The sequence below is a fragment of the Drosophila pseudoobscura genome, chromosome 2, assembly GCF_009870125.1.
Source record: "Drosophila pseudoobscura strain MV-25-SWS-2005 chromosome 2, UCI_Dpse_MV25, whole genome shotgun sequence".
Classification (NCBI taxonomy): Eukaryota; Metazoa; Arthropoda; class Insecta; order Diptera; family Drosophilidae; genus Drosophila; species Drosophila pseudoobscura.
Window position 1 is genome coordinate 27553044 of NC_046679.1, and position 13960 is coordinate 27567003.

The 13960-nt window shown below is 48.2% G+C and overlaps 3 protein-coding genes across 4 annotated transcripts; 1 reads left to right on the forward strand and 2 right to left on the reverse strand.

Moving 5' to 3' along the window:
• Positions 1–34: 34 nt before the first annotated feature.
• On the reverse strand, positions 35–2188 carry alpha-Est3 (alpha-Esterase-3). 2 transcript variants are annotated; one of them, XM_015182721.2, is made up of 4 exons: positions 1920–2188; positions 1591–1855; positions 634–1530; positions 35–578 (listed from the first exon to the last, which is right to left on the reverse strand). In XM_015182721.2, the coding sequence occupies exons 1-4, from the start codon at positions 1925–1927 to the stop codon at positions 117–119; spliced, it is 1632 nt and encodes a 543-aa protein (XP_015038207.2). In that variant the 5' UTR covers positions 1928–2188; the 3' UTR covers positions 35–116. The 2 variants fall into 2 exon arrangements, with proteins under 2 accessions (XP_015038207.2, XP_001359775.3); XM_001359738.4 differs by having other exon boundaries at positions 1591–1867.
• LOC6897865 (uncharacterized) lies at positions 2055–11156 on the reverse strand. The gene is made up of 10 exons (XM_033376787.1): positions 11141–11156; positions 10675–11087; positions 10002–10468; positions 8209–9395; positions 7379–7562; positions 7213–7319; positions 6738–6896; positions 4033–4359; positions 3077–3982; positions 2055–3010 (listed from the first exon to the last, which is right to left on the reverse strand). Exons 2-10 carry the CDS (start codon positions 10719–10721, stop codon positions 2552–2554), a joined length of 3843 nt encoding a protein of 1280 aa, XP_033232678.1. The 5' UTR covers positions 10722–11087; positions 11141–11156; the 3' UTR covers positions 2055–2551.
• On the forward strand, positions 5389–7729 carry alpha-Est2 (alpha-Esterase-2). The gene is made up of 3 exons (XM_001359740.4): positions 5389–5653; positions 5874–6340; positions 6401–7729. Exons 1-3 carry the CDS (start codon positions 5466–5468, stop codon positions 7585–7587), a joined length of 1842 nt encoding a protein of 613 aa, XP_001359777.4. The 5' UTR covers positions 5389–5465; the 3' UTR covers positions 7588–7729.
• Positions 11157–13960: the final 2804 nt, after the last annotated feature.

Consider the following 13960-nt stretch of genomic DNA (forward strand, 5'->3'; position numbering starts at 1 on the left):
TCAAAACAGCACAAACAAAGCAGAGACAAGAGGCTATCGTGGGTGCCCACTATTTGGAAATTTTTTAATGCACTTGGAATTTCGACAAAACATTGAAAAGGCATTTTTTTGAAGTGCTAGTCCTTGATTTTGCAAACATTCTCCCACACCCGCACCTTCTGTAGTTCCGGCAACTCAATCAGTTTGATGCTTTCCGAAATATTAAGGCACTCCACGGTCAATTGTCGGTTGTCCAAGGGCATCCATTGTTTGGTTCGCGGCAGCTGCTCTGCGACTTTCGGGCAATTGGGATTCGAGCTACGAGCGAAGCTTGTGAAAATATCAATCATCCGTTCTATGGTTAGAAATTCTGGCGTATGTTTGTCCAGTTTCCAGGCGAAGTTGCCGAACCACAGATACGAATGATCATCCACATGGGCCACGCCCCGCAGCTTGTCCCCCACATACTTGATGCGCTGATGATTAAATGTCGGCGAATCGAAATCAAAGCGGTACAGGTAGGTAGGGGCCGTACTGTGGCGCAGACGTGAACGGAGCAGCCTCACAATGGGCAGCCAGAAGACCTTGTAGCTGGCGTACTACAACAATATATGGGAATAGTTGAGAGATCAACAATATAAGAGACTCCCTTACCTCGCAGTAGGCCAAAACACCCTCTGGCGACATGGCTAGAGCGTTCTCTCCGAAATGCGTCGCCTGCAGACGCTGGCCCAAGCTTCGGGCGAGAGCCTGTGGCAGGGCACGCTTCACATCCAGCGGCAGCATATGCTCCGGCTGATCCTTCAGGCTGGTCAGCAGATAGGGTGCCACAAACACGCGAGCATACATCAGGAGCCCCTCAAACGAGGTGCCACCCATCAGCAGGGGAATCTTGTTGCCCCAGGCAGTGGCCAGCAGTTCAGCGGGCTGCTTGGGCAGCACACAGTGATCCGTTTTGTAGGGCTCCACCATGGGCCCGAACTGGAACACACAGTCGTCCATGTGCTCGGCCTGACTCAGGAGATACGGCTTCACCAGCTTCTCCCCCGGCATGGCTTGCAGATAGTCCAGGATCATGGCATCGGTGGCGGCATGCGCATTCTCCATTCCCAGATTTTCAGCCAGCCGCTGCGGCATGTCGGTTATCGGAAATTGGGCCCACGTGCACAGCACATTTCCCGACTGCAGAATGGCCTTCTGGAACAGTCCGTCCGCCTTGGGATTCAACATCAGATAATGGACAGAGGCCGCCCCGGCACTCTCCCCAAACGCCGTCACATTATTGGGATCCGCATTGAAGTGGGCCGCATTCGCCGTGATCCATTGGAGGCCCAGCAGTTGGTCCTTGAGACCAGCATTGCCGGGCACGCCCACGGCGGGATCGTTCAGACTGAGAAAGCCCAAGGGCCCAACTCGATAGGAGATTGTGACCACAACCACATCGCGCATCATAAAATAGTCGGGACTGTGCAGGTCAGTGGTGGGGTCACCCTTCTCAAAGCCGCCGCCAAAAAAGAATACAATCATCGGCAGTGGATTCGCTGAATGGAGCTGCAATAAGAGTGACTCATTATCTACAGCAAAAGTATAGAGTATAAAGTATAGCCCTACCTCTTTGGCATACACATTCAAATGCAGGGAATCCTCGACGCCCTCCAGCTGCTTGCTGTAGTGATTGAACTGCAGCGGTTTCGGGCCCTTCTCCCTGCAATCCAGGGGCTCCGTCCAGGGTATCACCGGCAACGGGGCCATGAAACGTAGACGTCCCACCGGCGGCTGGGCATACGGAATGCCCTCGAAACTCACGTACTCGTCGCCATAGACGCCCGTGCAGCGTCGCCCCACCACAGGGCCGCTCTGTGTCTGCACCTGAATGCTATCATCAGATCTAGATATAAACGGCTGTTCAATCGGAAGAGAACTAGTGGAATAGTACTCACCTCTCCATGTCTGGCGGTTGAATAAAAAACTTTACACTTTAGCGCTTTTTATCTAACAAAATGCACACATTTATGGCACTTCGTTTTATCGCGCAATGCGAGAGAGGGCTGGTTAGGAAAACAACAACATGAACGATGACCGCACGAATTCACTGAGACAGCTGATATTTCAGTTTTGCTTTGCTTGCTTTCTCACAAAAGCTTTGTACATATACTAATACTATACTTTTACGGCTGTTTTCATAGTATTTGTTTATTATTTTGTTGAGCGAGCGGCCAGCGACTGCGACGCGGACGCTGACGACCGGTGCCGTTATAAACAGAGCTGCCAACTGCGAGGTGGATTGATGGGCTGGCAGGCCTAAGCCAGGGCTACTGTTATACTATTTGTATTATTATTTTAAAAAATACAAAATTATTGTACATAAATCTTGGATTCAAGAACCATTAAATAATACAAGAATAACTACTTACAATATAATTATAATGTTTTACCATTTTTGTAATACTGCAGCCCTGGCAAGCAGACAGAAGAAAATACAAAACATATAATTTATTTTATAATCATTCTCTTTCGGCTAACTATATATAAATATATAAATTAAACACTTCAATGCCCTTACATTTGCACTTTACAATAAATATTTCGTCTTGATGATCTTCTCCCACATCTTCAGCTTTTTCAAATTCGGCACCTCCATCACTTTAATAGTGTCCGAAATGTTGAGGCACTCGAAATCATCCACTATAGGCTTCCATTTTATCGTAGGATGAAGCTGCGTGAGGACACTCTGGCAGTTGGGATCAGAGGTCTCGGCGAAGGTGGTCACAATATCAATCATGCGTTCGATGGTCAGATATTCAGGCATATCTTTTTGCAGCTTCCATGAGAAGTTGCCAAACCACAGATACGAATGGTCGTCGTAATGGCATGTGCCAACCGAGTCTTTCCCGCAACACTTGATACGTACATGATTAAACGTCGGCGAGTCATAGTCGAAGCAATAGAGATACGTGGGGGCCAGGCTAGGGTCTTGGCGTGACCGGACTACATCCATAATGGGTAACCAGAAGTGCTTGTCGCTGATGTACTATACAGATACATAGAGATAGTTGAGAGATCTTGGCTAACAAACAGGAATGAGGGCAATTCTTACTTCGCAGAAGTTCACCTCTCCCTCCATCGACTCCATCGGTGCGGTCGTCCCGAAATACATCGCCTGCACGGACAGGCCCAACTTTCGGGCCGTGACACGTGGCAGGACCCGCTGGAGATCAAACGGCAGCAAACGCTGAGGCTGATTTTTAAGAATTTTCAATACGCTTTTCAAGTCTTTCGAGATCATTACGCCGAATACCATTAGACCCTCGAAGGAGGTGCCACCCATAAGAACGGGAATCTTGTTGCCCCAGGCAGTGGCCAGCAGATCAGAGGGATTCTTGGCCAGCACACAGTGATCAGTTTCGTAGGGCTCCACAGTTGGCCCCAACTGGATTATAAAACCATCCAGGAGCTCAGAAACATTTATCTGACGGTTCTCCATCAGCCTATGGCCCGGCTGGACTTGCAAATAGTCCAAGATCATGGCATCGGTGGCGGCATCCACATTGTCCATTCCCAGCTGGTCGGCCAGCCGCCTCGCCATTTGGGTTGCTTTCGGACAAACAGCCCACGGACATAGCGCATTGCCCGACTGCAGAATGGCCTTATGGAACAGTCCCTCCGCCTTGGGGTTCAGCATCAGATAATGGACAGAGGCTGCCCCGGCACTATCGCCAAACGCCGTCACATTATTGGGATCTGCATTGAAACTGGCCGCATTCGCGGAGATCCATTGGAGGCCCAGTAGCTGATCCTTGAGCCCAGCATTGCCGGGCACGCCCACGGCGGGATCATTGAGACTGAGAAAGCCCAAGGCCCCGACTCGATAGGATATCGTGACCACAACCACATCGCGCATCATAAAGTAGTCGGGACCGTTCACGTCGGTCGTGGCATCGCCGATTTCAAAGCCGCCTCCAAAGAAGTAGACGAGCAGCGGCAGTGGTTTCGGTGAATGGAGCTGCAACAAGGATAATCATGATCAATCAGCTCCGTGACCTATGTACACACCTTCCTGGCATACACATTCAAATACAGGCAATCCTCAGCACCCTCTATAAACTTCTTTTCATGCATTTGCAACGGCTTCGGGCCCTTCTCCGTGCAATCCAAGGGCTCCGTCCAGGGTGTCACCGGCAACGGCGCCATGAAACGTAAACACCCCACTGGCGGAAGGGCATAGGGAATTCTTTCGAAGCTCACATACTCGTCGCCATAGACGGCTGTGCGGCGTCGGCCCACCACAGGGCCACTCTCTGTCTGCACCTGAATGGGCGGAATAAAAGCACTATTGTATTTCATTTTATTCATTTCGTTAAGCACGACGGTTGACGCTTTGTTTTAAATTTTTCTGCCCGAAAAACCCGAGCTGTAGACTTCGGTGCGGTGCTGCCTGGTCAGCAGTTACAAACCACGCCTTCTGTAGAGATTCTGTGATCAACAATTGTACCATAAAATGCATATGATTGTTTCCACTTTGCACCTCACTTTGTTTACATATAATTTAAAAGAAAATCTGTATTTTCAAAATGTTTTGCCAAGCTACTTGTATTAGTTTTTTTTTTTTAATACTGCAGCCCTCGTAATTAACATGGGCTTTGCTGCAATTAACAGAGTTATCACAGCGCTCCAACAACAACAAGTCGCTCATGACAGCGCTGCGAAATGCGTTTCTTGGTGAGGGCTGCAGTGACACGGGAATATTTTTATGTGTTTTAAATATTTATAACTAGAACTCTTATAAATACTTTTATTAGGAGATTTGATAGTCCTGAACCAATTTAAAATACATTGATACATTTTATACATTTCATTGATGTGCCAGCCCTGGTACAGCTTTTCGCTAAAACAAAAATTCGGCCGTTATCAGCAGTCTCTCTTGCTGTGCTGCTTTGTGCTGGCCATACCAGGGAGCCTGCAACAGTAGTCTTTGTCAATTTCCAAAAACTTTAATTAGTTTTTTGTGGAAAAATTATCAACAAATTTTTAAATTACATTTAATTGGAAACAAAAACACATTTCTAGTTGGCTTTCTTGGTATTGTACTGCAGCCCTGCATTGTCAAAACAAACAAACATACGTTACTACACTGAAAGAAACAAAGTGAGAGCTTTGCTGCATCTAAATATAAGCGTTTTCAGTGCTAAAATTAGGTTTATTATAGTGCGAATGTCAGAGCAGGGCACCGTTTGAGCGCAATTCTATTTTTATTGCGCATTTCGCTTAAATACAATGACGCAAAATCGTAGCGGTGCTGAATACATGCATAATTATGTACACGCATGCACACGTAGAGATCACCAAACAGCTGGGTCGTGTGAATGTATTCACGTGCGCTGCCGCGGCCGGACCGGCTGGCTGACTACGTCGCGAGACGTCTATCTTACCCGGAGCGCCAAAATGCGCCGGCAATCGCAGTCGCATCACGGATCCCATCCAAACCTATGCGATTTCAGTCGCATCTGGCCAGCCAGCCTTATTGGATCCAGCGGTCCGCGCCTTTACCTCATAGAATTGGAAAATCCAATACCGTATTTTGGAGAACATCATTCCGTACACAACAAAATTCGCAGCAACACGAAAAGATGGAAGTCCAAGTAGGCTGGCAGAAATTGCTCAAAATGGGGGCCAAGTGAGTACAAGAGTGCAGCGGGCGACCGGCGGCCAGGAGTCCACAAGTCCATTGCGAAGGTCAGGGTCGCGTGGGAGACTTTGCACCTCGCGCGACCTGCACCCGACTGGGCAATGTGGGGGCTATCATCCAGTTTCCTTATCGCTTACAATATCACCTTTGCCATCGTGTCAGTCGCCGTCTAATCACTAATCACAGTCCTTCTCCAACCCCCCAATAGGCTCGTTGGGCACAAGTACCAGCAGTACAGGCTGGCCACCAACAACACCGTCGTGCTGGACACGGAAAATGGCCAGGTGATGGGGCTGCAACGCAAGACCCTCTACGACGAGGAGCTGTACTATGCCTTCGAGGGCATACCGTATGCAAAGGCACCCATTGGAGAGCTGCGTTTCCGTGCCCCCGAGCCGGCAGAGCCCTGGAAGGGTGTGCTCAACTGCACCACCTATCGATCGAAGCCCATGCAAAGGAATATGGTGATGGGGATAATCGAGGGTTCCGAGGACTGCCTGCATTTGAATGTGTATGCAAAGACGCTGCAGTCGGAGCAGCCACTGCCCGTCATCGTGTGGATCTATGGCGGTGGTTTTCAGAAGGGCGAGGCCTCCAGGGACATCTACAGCCCTGACTATTTCATGAAGCAGCCAGTAGTCTTTGTTTGCATCAACTACAGGCTTGGAGCTTTGGGTAACCCGTCGAATGAATCCTTTTTTCGCAGTTCCACTAAAGAAATTTTATATTTTGTAGGTTTTCTTAGCCTTAAGGACCCCAAACTGAATGTGCCCGGCAATGCAGGGCTCAAGGATCAGGTGATGGCCCTGCGCTGGATCAGCGACAACATTGCACACTTCAATGGCGACCCCGACAACATCACACTAATGGGCGAGAGTGCTGGGGCCGCCTCCACGCACATCATGATGACCACCGAACAGACGCGTGGCCTCTTCCACAAGGCCATCCTTCAGTCGGGCTGTGCTCTGAGCGAATGGGTGGAGAGCCCCGACCACCAGTGGGCGTATCGGTTGGCCCAGCAGATGGGCTACAAGGGCGGCGAAAAGGATGCGGATGTCCTGAAATATCTGACCAAAATATCGGCCCGCCAGATAGCAAACACGGACCAGGACATCATCACCAGGGAGGAGATACGCAGTTTCTTGCTGTTCGCCTTTGGGCCAGTGGTGGAGCCGTACGAGACGTCACATTGTGTGGTGCCGGTCAGGCACAAGGACATGCTGCCCCATGCCTGGAGCAATGACATTCCCGTGATTGTGGGAGGCAACTCTTTCGAGGGCCTCTTCTCGTATCAGCTCCTGCGCGGCGATCCCTGGGCACAGAGCCATTTCCACAACATCATTCCACGCGAGGTGAGCGAGGCGGCCACCGAAGAGCAGCGCGACGAGCTGGTGCGACGCCTCAAGAAGGTCTACTTCGACGACGAGAAGCGCGATAAAATGGGGTTCTTTGAGGCCTTGAACATATTCTCGCATCGCCAGATCTGGCACGATCTGCATCGCGTGGTCATGTCCCGCCTTGCCTACGCCCCCACACAGCCCACCTACCTCTATCGCTTTGACTTTGATTCGCCGCACTTCAACCAGTTCCGTCGCTTGGTCTGCGGCGATCGAATCCGTGGTGTGTCCCATGCCGATGAGCTCTCCTACATGTTCTACAACATCATATCGCCAAAGATCAGCAAATCCTCGCAGGAATACCATACAATTGAACGTATGGTGGGCATGTGGACGGCATTTGCAGCCACCGGAGATCCCAATTGCCCGGCCATTGCCCCCGCCGAATGGCTGCCCGTTGAGCGGACCGAAAACGGTGTAGAGCATTGCTTGAACATCAGCCAAAAGCTGGAGATGATCGAGCTTCCCGAGGCGGAAGCACTGGCCGTGTGGGACAGTTTCTATCCCAAAGAGGCGCTCTATTAGGCTTCATAAATTTAGTGTGTGTATATTATAAGGTTTTCCTGTAGTCCCAAAGATTGTTACCAAAATTTTAGTGTACAAAAATATTTGTATTTCGAGTGTAAATAAGAATTAAAGTGATTTTCATATAAGAACTGTAAGGCGATAAGATTTAAACACTTTATTTTATATATTTTTTTACAAAAAGCTTTTCCTTCCCCTCCTCCTCCCAGTGACAGTGCCCCACTCTCTGGCTTATGAAACATTTTTCACTGCGTGCCTTAATTAATCCACATTTATTTACTTAATTACCCCCATCCAGTTATACATTATAGACATTTCAGCGGTCAGGAGGCCAGACCTCCACACACGACAAGCGAGTGTCAAGTTTAAGGTGACTCGATGGAAAACTACTTGTCGGAGCCGCCAGCCCCCGGAATTCGAAACCAGTTCTGGGACTAGGCTAACTACAGTGGGACCAATCTAGATGTCTGGACTAATTTTTAATGCAATAAAACTTGTATTTTTCACAAGTTAAACAGACTTCGTTGTACAAGATATGTATTCCAGCGTAATATCCACACAAATCATCAGAGATACATCCACGCGAATGGCACTGGCCACTTTTAGAACTACTTATTATTACATTTCATTATTGTTCTGCTTATCGTAAAGTCTATCCCACATACGAAGCTGCTTCGTTTCGGGCAGCTCAAAGAACTCCAAATTGTGTCCAATGTTGAGGCACATCTGTGGACCATTGGTGTCCAAAGCATCCCACATCACGGGGGATATTTGCGGACAACTGGGATTATCATTCGCGGCAAAGGCTGTCCACATTCCAATCATCCGCTCAATGGTGCGGTACTCCATCGAAGACTTGTCCAGCTTGGTGGCCAGCAGCAAGTAGAACAGGTAGGAGACGTCGTCGCCATGGCTAACGCCGCGTACATGGCGGCCACACATCACCGTTCGGAAGTGATTAAAGTGCGGGGAGTCAAAGTCGAAGCGGTACAGGTAGGTGGGCGTGGTGGGGGCCAGGGCCAGGCGGGAGAGCACCGTGCGGTGTATTCCATGCCAGAAGTGCTTGATGGACAGCAGGTGGAGGCACTCGTTGAACTCCATCCGTCCGCGCGTGGCATCATCGAAGTTCGAGATCTTAAATTCCCTTATCAGATCCTTGAGCTCTGCGGGAGTCACCTGGTGGCGGACCTCCCGTGGTATCAGCGCCTCAAAGGCGCTGAGCATGTGATCCGCGTCCTGCATGGTGGACTGGTAGGAGAACAGACCCTCAAACGAGTTGGCGCCAATGATCAGGGGGATATCATTGCCCCAGGCATCGGCGACCATCTCGCGATGTGGCTTGGGCATCACACAAGCGCTGGTCACATAAGGCTCCACCACGGGCGTAAAGGCAAACAGGACATAGTTGCGCTTCTCCTCCTGCGTGATCAAAGCAATGCAGTGCGTCGCCAAGTCACTGGCGGAGGCGCGTTGCAAGTACCGGAAGACTTCCTTTTCATTCTCGCTGCCTGAATACCCGATGGAGCAGGCGAGCCGATAGGCCCAGTTCCCACGTGGCTCGCTGGCCCACTCGCTGTACATGGAACCCGACTGCATGATGGCCTTGTGGAAGAGTCCGCGCGTCTGTTCCGTGGTCATCATCATGTGCGTGGAGGCGGCCCCAGCACTCTCGCCCATCAGCGTGATATTATTTGCATCGCCATTGAATTGCGAGATGTTTTCCCGCACCCAGCGCAGGGCCAACACCTGATCCTTGAGTCCCGCATTGCCGGGCACGTCCAAATCGCGATCGGCAAGGCTCAGGAAACCTATAAATAGAGGTTAATGGGAAGTCTAATCATTTTGTTTACAATTATTGTTTGACGGGCTGCCAACTTGGGGAAATTAATTGCTTGTTATGACGGCAACAATGGCCGCAAGCAGTTTTAATGATTATAAAATCGTTTGTGGCCTCTATATATGTACATATATAATCAACGGTACTTTCTGCTCGATTGAGATAGTGCCCGTAATATGCAATTAATCTTGCTGCACTGTGAAATCTTTTTGCTTGAAATTAAGTTGGCATGTCTCATGCCATTGCAATTAATTAGAGGGTGGACCCTGGCATGACGTCACAAAAAGGCGGCCGGGGGGAGAACATGGAAATCTTAATTGGCATGACGTCATAAAAGCTGCAGGTGCAGAAGGCAAATGGACATTTATGTTGTTTTCATTTAAAAATTAATTGACATTAGGCAAATAAAATATGATAAGTCCCTAGGGCAAAGCCATTTCATGTTATTTAAATGAATAAAATAAAATAAATATTGGTTTTTCGACACGTTGGCAGCCCGGCAATAAGTTGGCAGCATTTGCATTGAAAGATCCGCAATTATTGATTTCTAATTCGATTTTCGACTAATTGGACTCACCTAAGGCACCCACGCGGTAGTTAAACGTGACCAGGATCACATCCTGCTTCATAAAGTAATCCGGACTGTAGAAATCCCTGGAGGCTTCGCCGATCTGAAAGCCACCGCCGTAGATCCACACCAAAACCGGCAGCGGCTGCTCCGTGTCCAACTTCTTGGCGTAAACATTCAGATACAGACAATCCTCGGAACCCTCGACGATGCTCAGCACGAAATGCTTCTGCATGGGCTTGGCCCGAGGATACGTGCAGTCGCGTATCCCCTGCCAGGGCTCTGCCGGCTCCGGGGCTCGGAAACGCAGCTCCCCCAGCGGGGGCTGGGCAAACGGTATGCCCTCGAAGGCATAGTACAGCTCCTCGTCGTAGAGGGTCTTCCGGCGCAGACCTTTCACCTGGCCGTTCCTAGTACTGATGACCCTCGTCTGCTTGGTGGCCAGCCGGTATTGTACGATCTTGTGGCCCACCAGCCTGCAGAGGGTTAAGGCAGCGAGAGAGAGAGAGAGAGAATTTGGTTTTTATTAATGAGTGTTTTTGGTTCTTATCTTATCACTCAGAGGGAATTTCGCCGGTTCCACGCGTTTCGAAATCCACTCGAAGCAATCAGAGGGTGTAATTGGTGTATCGACTGGGATGATGAGCCCCCACCCCCGGAGGGGGGGAGCCGATTGACCTACTTGGTGCCCATTTTCATCAGATCGCCTACGCCCACACGTATTTCCATATCTTGCGTGCGTTTCGTACTTATTTAGTTATTAATTTGTGGTAATTTTAGGGTTTAACTTCCGTCGCTTGCAATCAACGAGGAAATACTGAAAGTACACACTGCCACGATAGAACCAGACCAGACCAGACCCGTCCGATCCCAATCTATCAGTTCGACTGCGACTACACGTCTGAGTGTAGCTCAGAGTGCAGCCTCAATTCAGTTTGTGGGGTTTAATCACGCCCGACCGACGCTTATCGCGAATGTACAAGCGAAACATATGGTGGCACTTGTTGGGGGGGAGAATATGCCTCGATTGATAAGACGCCACCACAGAGAGGGAGGGAGACAGAGAGATATAGAGAGAGCGGGTGTTGCTCTGTTCTGGAAGACAAGCAGAGCAGTGCCAGCTGTTTTCATGTACAATTTGTAATTACTTTTTAATGATCCCAGAGTAGTACAAAGTCGGTTTTTATCTGGCAGAGTGTCGGAGCTGAAGCCCCTCCATTTACGATCGAGCAGCAGTCAAGGTTCAGGCATAAGCTACTGAGATGCTTATTCAGTAATTCCATAATTGACACTCGCACAAAAGTGTATTGTTATTACTTTAATGAAACCCTTGACATGCTGCGAATGTTGCGACGTTCAAAAGTGAAAGCTGCGCGCGCTACTAGCCTGAACTGCTTGCATGCGGCAGTGCACTGCTTGCAAGTCCACCTGCGCAAGCTGTTGGCGCTGCAAATGCAACTCTTTCTTTGAAACATCCTCTCTAGCTCACACACCTTGCGGTGATCTCCTTGGTTTTTACGTATTTTTAGTGGCTTGCTAAAGTTTTTTTTCTTAATAAGATGCGGAAATTCAATGCTAAACTCCAGCCATTGCCGTCTCTTATCGAATGCTGATCAAATTGTGTAATTATATGCATTTTTGTGGCTTGAAGGAAGACTTGAAGCCGACGCGTCGCGGCAGTGCCGTGCTTTTTTGTTTACATAGACTTTTGTTTATTAGACGTAATTAATTTTGGTTTATTCTTTATGGGGATCATTTTTGCTATCAGTCTGAGACTTGGGTGTCAACTTGGTGGTAAAAAATTTAGAAAACATCTAAAACCTTGCACTCAAAAAGACTTCTCTTCCATGGTGCATGGGAGCGCCTTGCGTGACGTCACAACCAAGCCAAGGTGTGTCTGTGCTGCAGGTAGAATATTTTATGCTTTAGAAATCCCAAATCAAAAATTCTTGATCACATCAGCAAATTTCGTTTGCCCTCCAAATTCGATTAACGAAAGTCCTCAAACTTTTCCTCAATTATATTTGATTTTTGGGACAATTTTCAATCAATAAAAAAGTGGATATAAAACTCGTGAAAACTTTCAACAATTCAAAATTAAAAGGCAAAAGCTATAACTTTTACAAGCGGCAAAAAAAACATCTTCCATATGCAATTATGATTTTGCTTCATAGGCAAAAAAAAAGTACAAAAAAAAGTTTATTTACGCATAAACGATTTTGATTAATTCCCCAAAGAGGAAGGCCCTAAAAAACGGGAAGCGAGGGAGTAGGGAGGGCCCTCAGCTAATTAAAAAATTGTCATAAATCCCCCAGAGTTTAACCCATTTACAGTCGACTGGTCTGTTGAGAAATGGCCGAAAAGAAAGGGATTCCCCCCACAGCCACCCCCACCCCACCCCACCCACAGCTACTTAATTACACTTGCGCGCACTTTAATTTCCATTTAAGAAAAAAATTGCCCACCCAAAAAGAAAATGTAAATTTTTGTTGCCTCCCCCCCCCCCCCCATCCCTTTGAAAGAAGAAAAGTCAAGGCGAGAGCCGAAACATTGTAAATTATAGGCTTAAAAGAAAAGGCACGGCAAGACAAGGCTTCCTTCTCCTCCAGAAGCTCCATGGCACAGCAGCTTATTAAATTATACTCGCGAGATGAGGGGCGGGGGGGTTTGCCGTGGGGTGTGGGATGTGGTCTTGAATTTCCAACACTCCTAATCTCGATTTAAGCCAAGTATCAGGCACAGGCTGCTGCTCCTGTATCAAGTGAATTCAATGTCAAAAGGGTTAATTGAAAGTGCCAGGAAATTGGAGGAGTCACAGGAGCTGGAGGACACGACAGGAGAGTAACCCCAGAGAGAGAGAGTAGAGAGGGACAGGGGGGTAGCCCCCACATGGGGCAGGGTGTATGCAGTAGTCATAAAAATCAAAGTCCATAAACCGGAGACCCAGAGAGACACCGACCCACCGCAGTCCATAAAAAATAAAGTTTTTTCCCCATTTTGCTTATTGCAACCCCTGGGATTTACCCTTAGACCATAAAAATATATCCCTATGTCCCTTTCCTGCCCTCCCCCTCCCTTTCCTCTCAACTATTTAGAGAATTTGAAATGCAGACAAATTTGTATGCGTCAAAGAAAAATTATGCCGCTTTTTGGGGGAAATTGTATTTTTGATTGTACATTTGTGTAGATTGGAAAACCATTTCAAAGATCCATTGGAAAAGTACCCCTTTTGGTGGGAAATCCCTTCCATTGAAGTCTTTTAATTAAACTAAAATGAAACCTCATGCGAAAACAATTGAAAAATCTTAGAAAAAAATGGCTCCTGCATCTGAAGGGTTTTAATATAGCGAGTAGGAAAATGGAAAAACCGTTTTTACAAAGTAAAGATGGGCCCTCGAGAGGGTGGGGGGGGGGGGCGAAGAGAAAGTACCCAAAAGAAAAGGTGGAAAAGGTTGAAATTAACTTTTGTTGAGGATTTCTTAGATGGACTCCGCTGAAGGAGTTTGTGCCCCATCAATGGTTGAATAATGAACTACCTCCGCGTTGTATTATTAAGTGAATGCTTTTTGATCTTACGATGGCAAATTACAAGCTACAAGACACCCGGCATTCAGTGCCCCCCCCCTTGCCCTTGCCCCCTGGCTCCCTCCAGCAACAATGAAACATTATCCAGTGTCGTCCTCCACTTGGTGTTATATATAACACTTTCAATTTGATAAGCAGCCTGACTGCGGGGGATGCCCCCTAGCCAGCGGCATAGCCATCCCCAGCGCCATCTTCATCCACAGCTCTGCTCTGGCATAGTCGTCATTTGCCAAGTTTCCACTGTCATTGTCTGTGGTGGCATTTGTAATTCACTTTGATTAAATATGCAAGGGGATGCTCTATGGACTGACTGTGACTGCCTGCCTGCCTGCCTGACTGCCAGACGAGGACCGCATTCAAATGCCGCAACAATGCAACGACGA

Bases quoted from the DNA above. Each gene is read 5' to 3' on its own strand.
- alpha-Est3 (XM_001359738.4), bottom strand. The intron at 1,531-1,590 runs GTAGGGCTATAC...CTCTTATTGCAG, and splicing joins TGAATGTGTATGCCAAAGAG to CTCCATTCAGCGAATCCACT. The intron at 579-633 runs GTAAGGGAGTCT...ATATTGTTGTAG, and splicing joins GTGTTTTGGCCTACTGCGAG to TACGCCAGCTACAAGGTCTT.
- alpha-Est2 (XM_001359740.4), top strand. From the start codon at position 5,466: ATGCGATTTCAGTCGCATCTGGCCAGCCAGCCTTATTGGATCCAGCGG. The intron at 5,654-5,873 runs GTGAGTACAAGA...ACCCCCCAATAG, and splicing joins TTGCTCAAAATGGGGGCCAA to GCTCGTTGGGCACAAGTACC. The intron at 6,341-6,400 runs GTAACCCGTCGA...TATATTTTGTAG, and splicing joins CTACAGGCTTGGAGCTTTGG to GTTTTCTTAGCCTTAAGGAC.
- LOC6897865 (XM_033376787.1), bottom strand. From the start codon at position 10,721: ATGGAAATACGTGTGGGCGTAGGCGATCTGATGAAAATGGGCACCAA. The intron at 6,897-7,212 runs GTAGGTGGGCTG...TCATTGCTCCAG, and splicing joins TCAAAGTCAAAGCGATAGAG to GCATGGGGCAGCATGTCCTT. The intron at 3,983-4,032 runs GTGTGTACATAG...TCCTTGTTGCAG, and splicing joins TGAATGTGTATGCCAGGAAG to CTCCATTCACCGAAACCACT.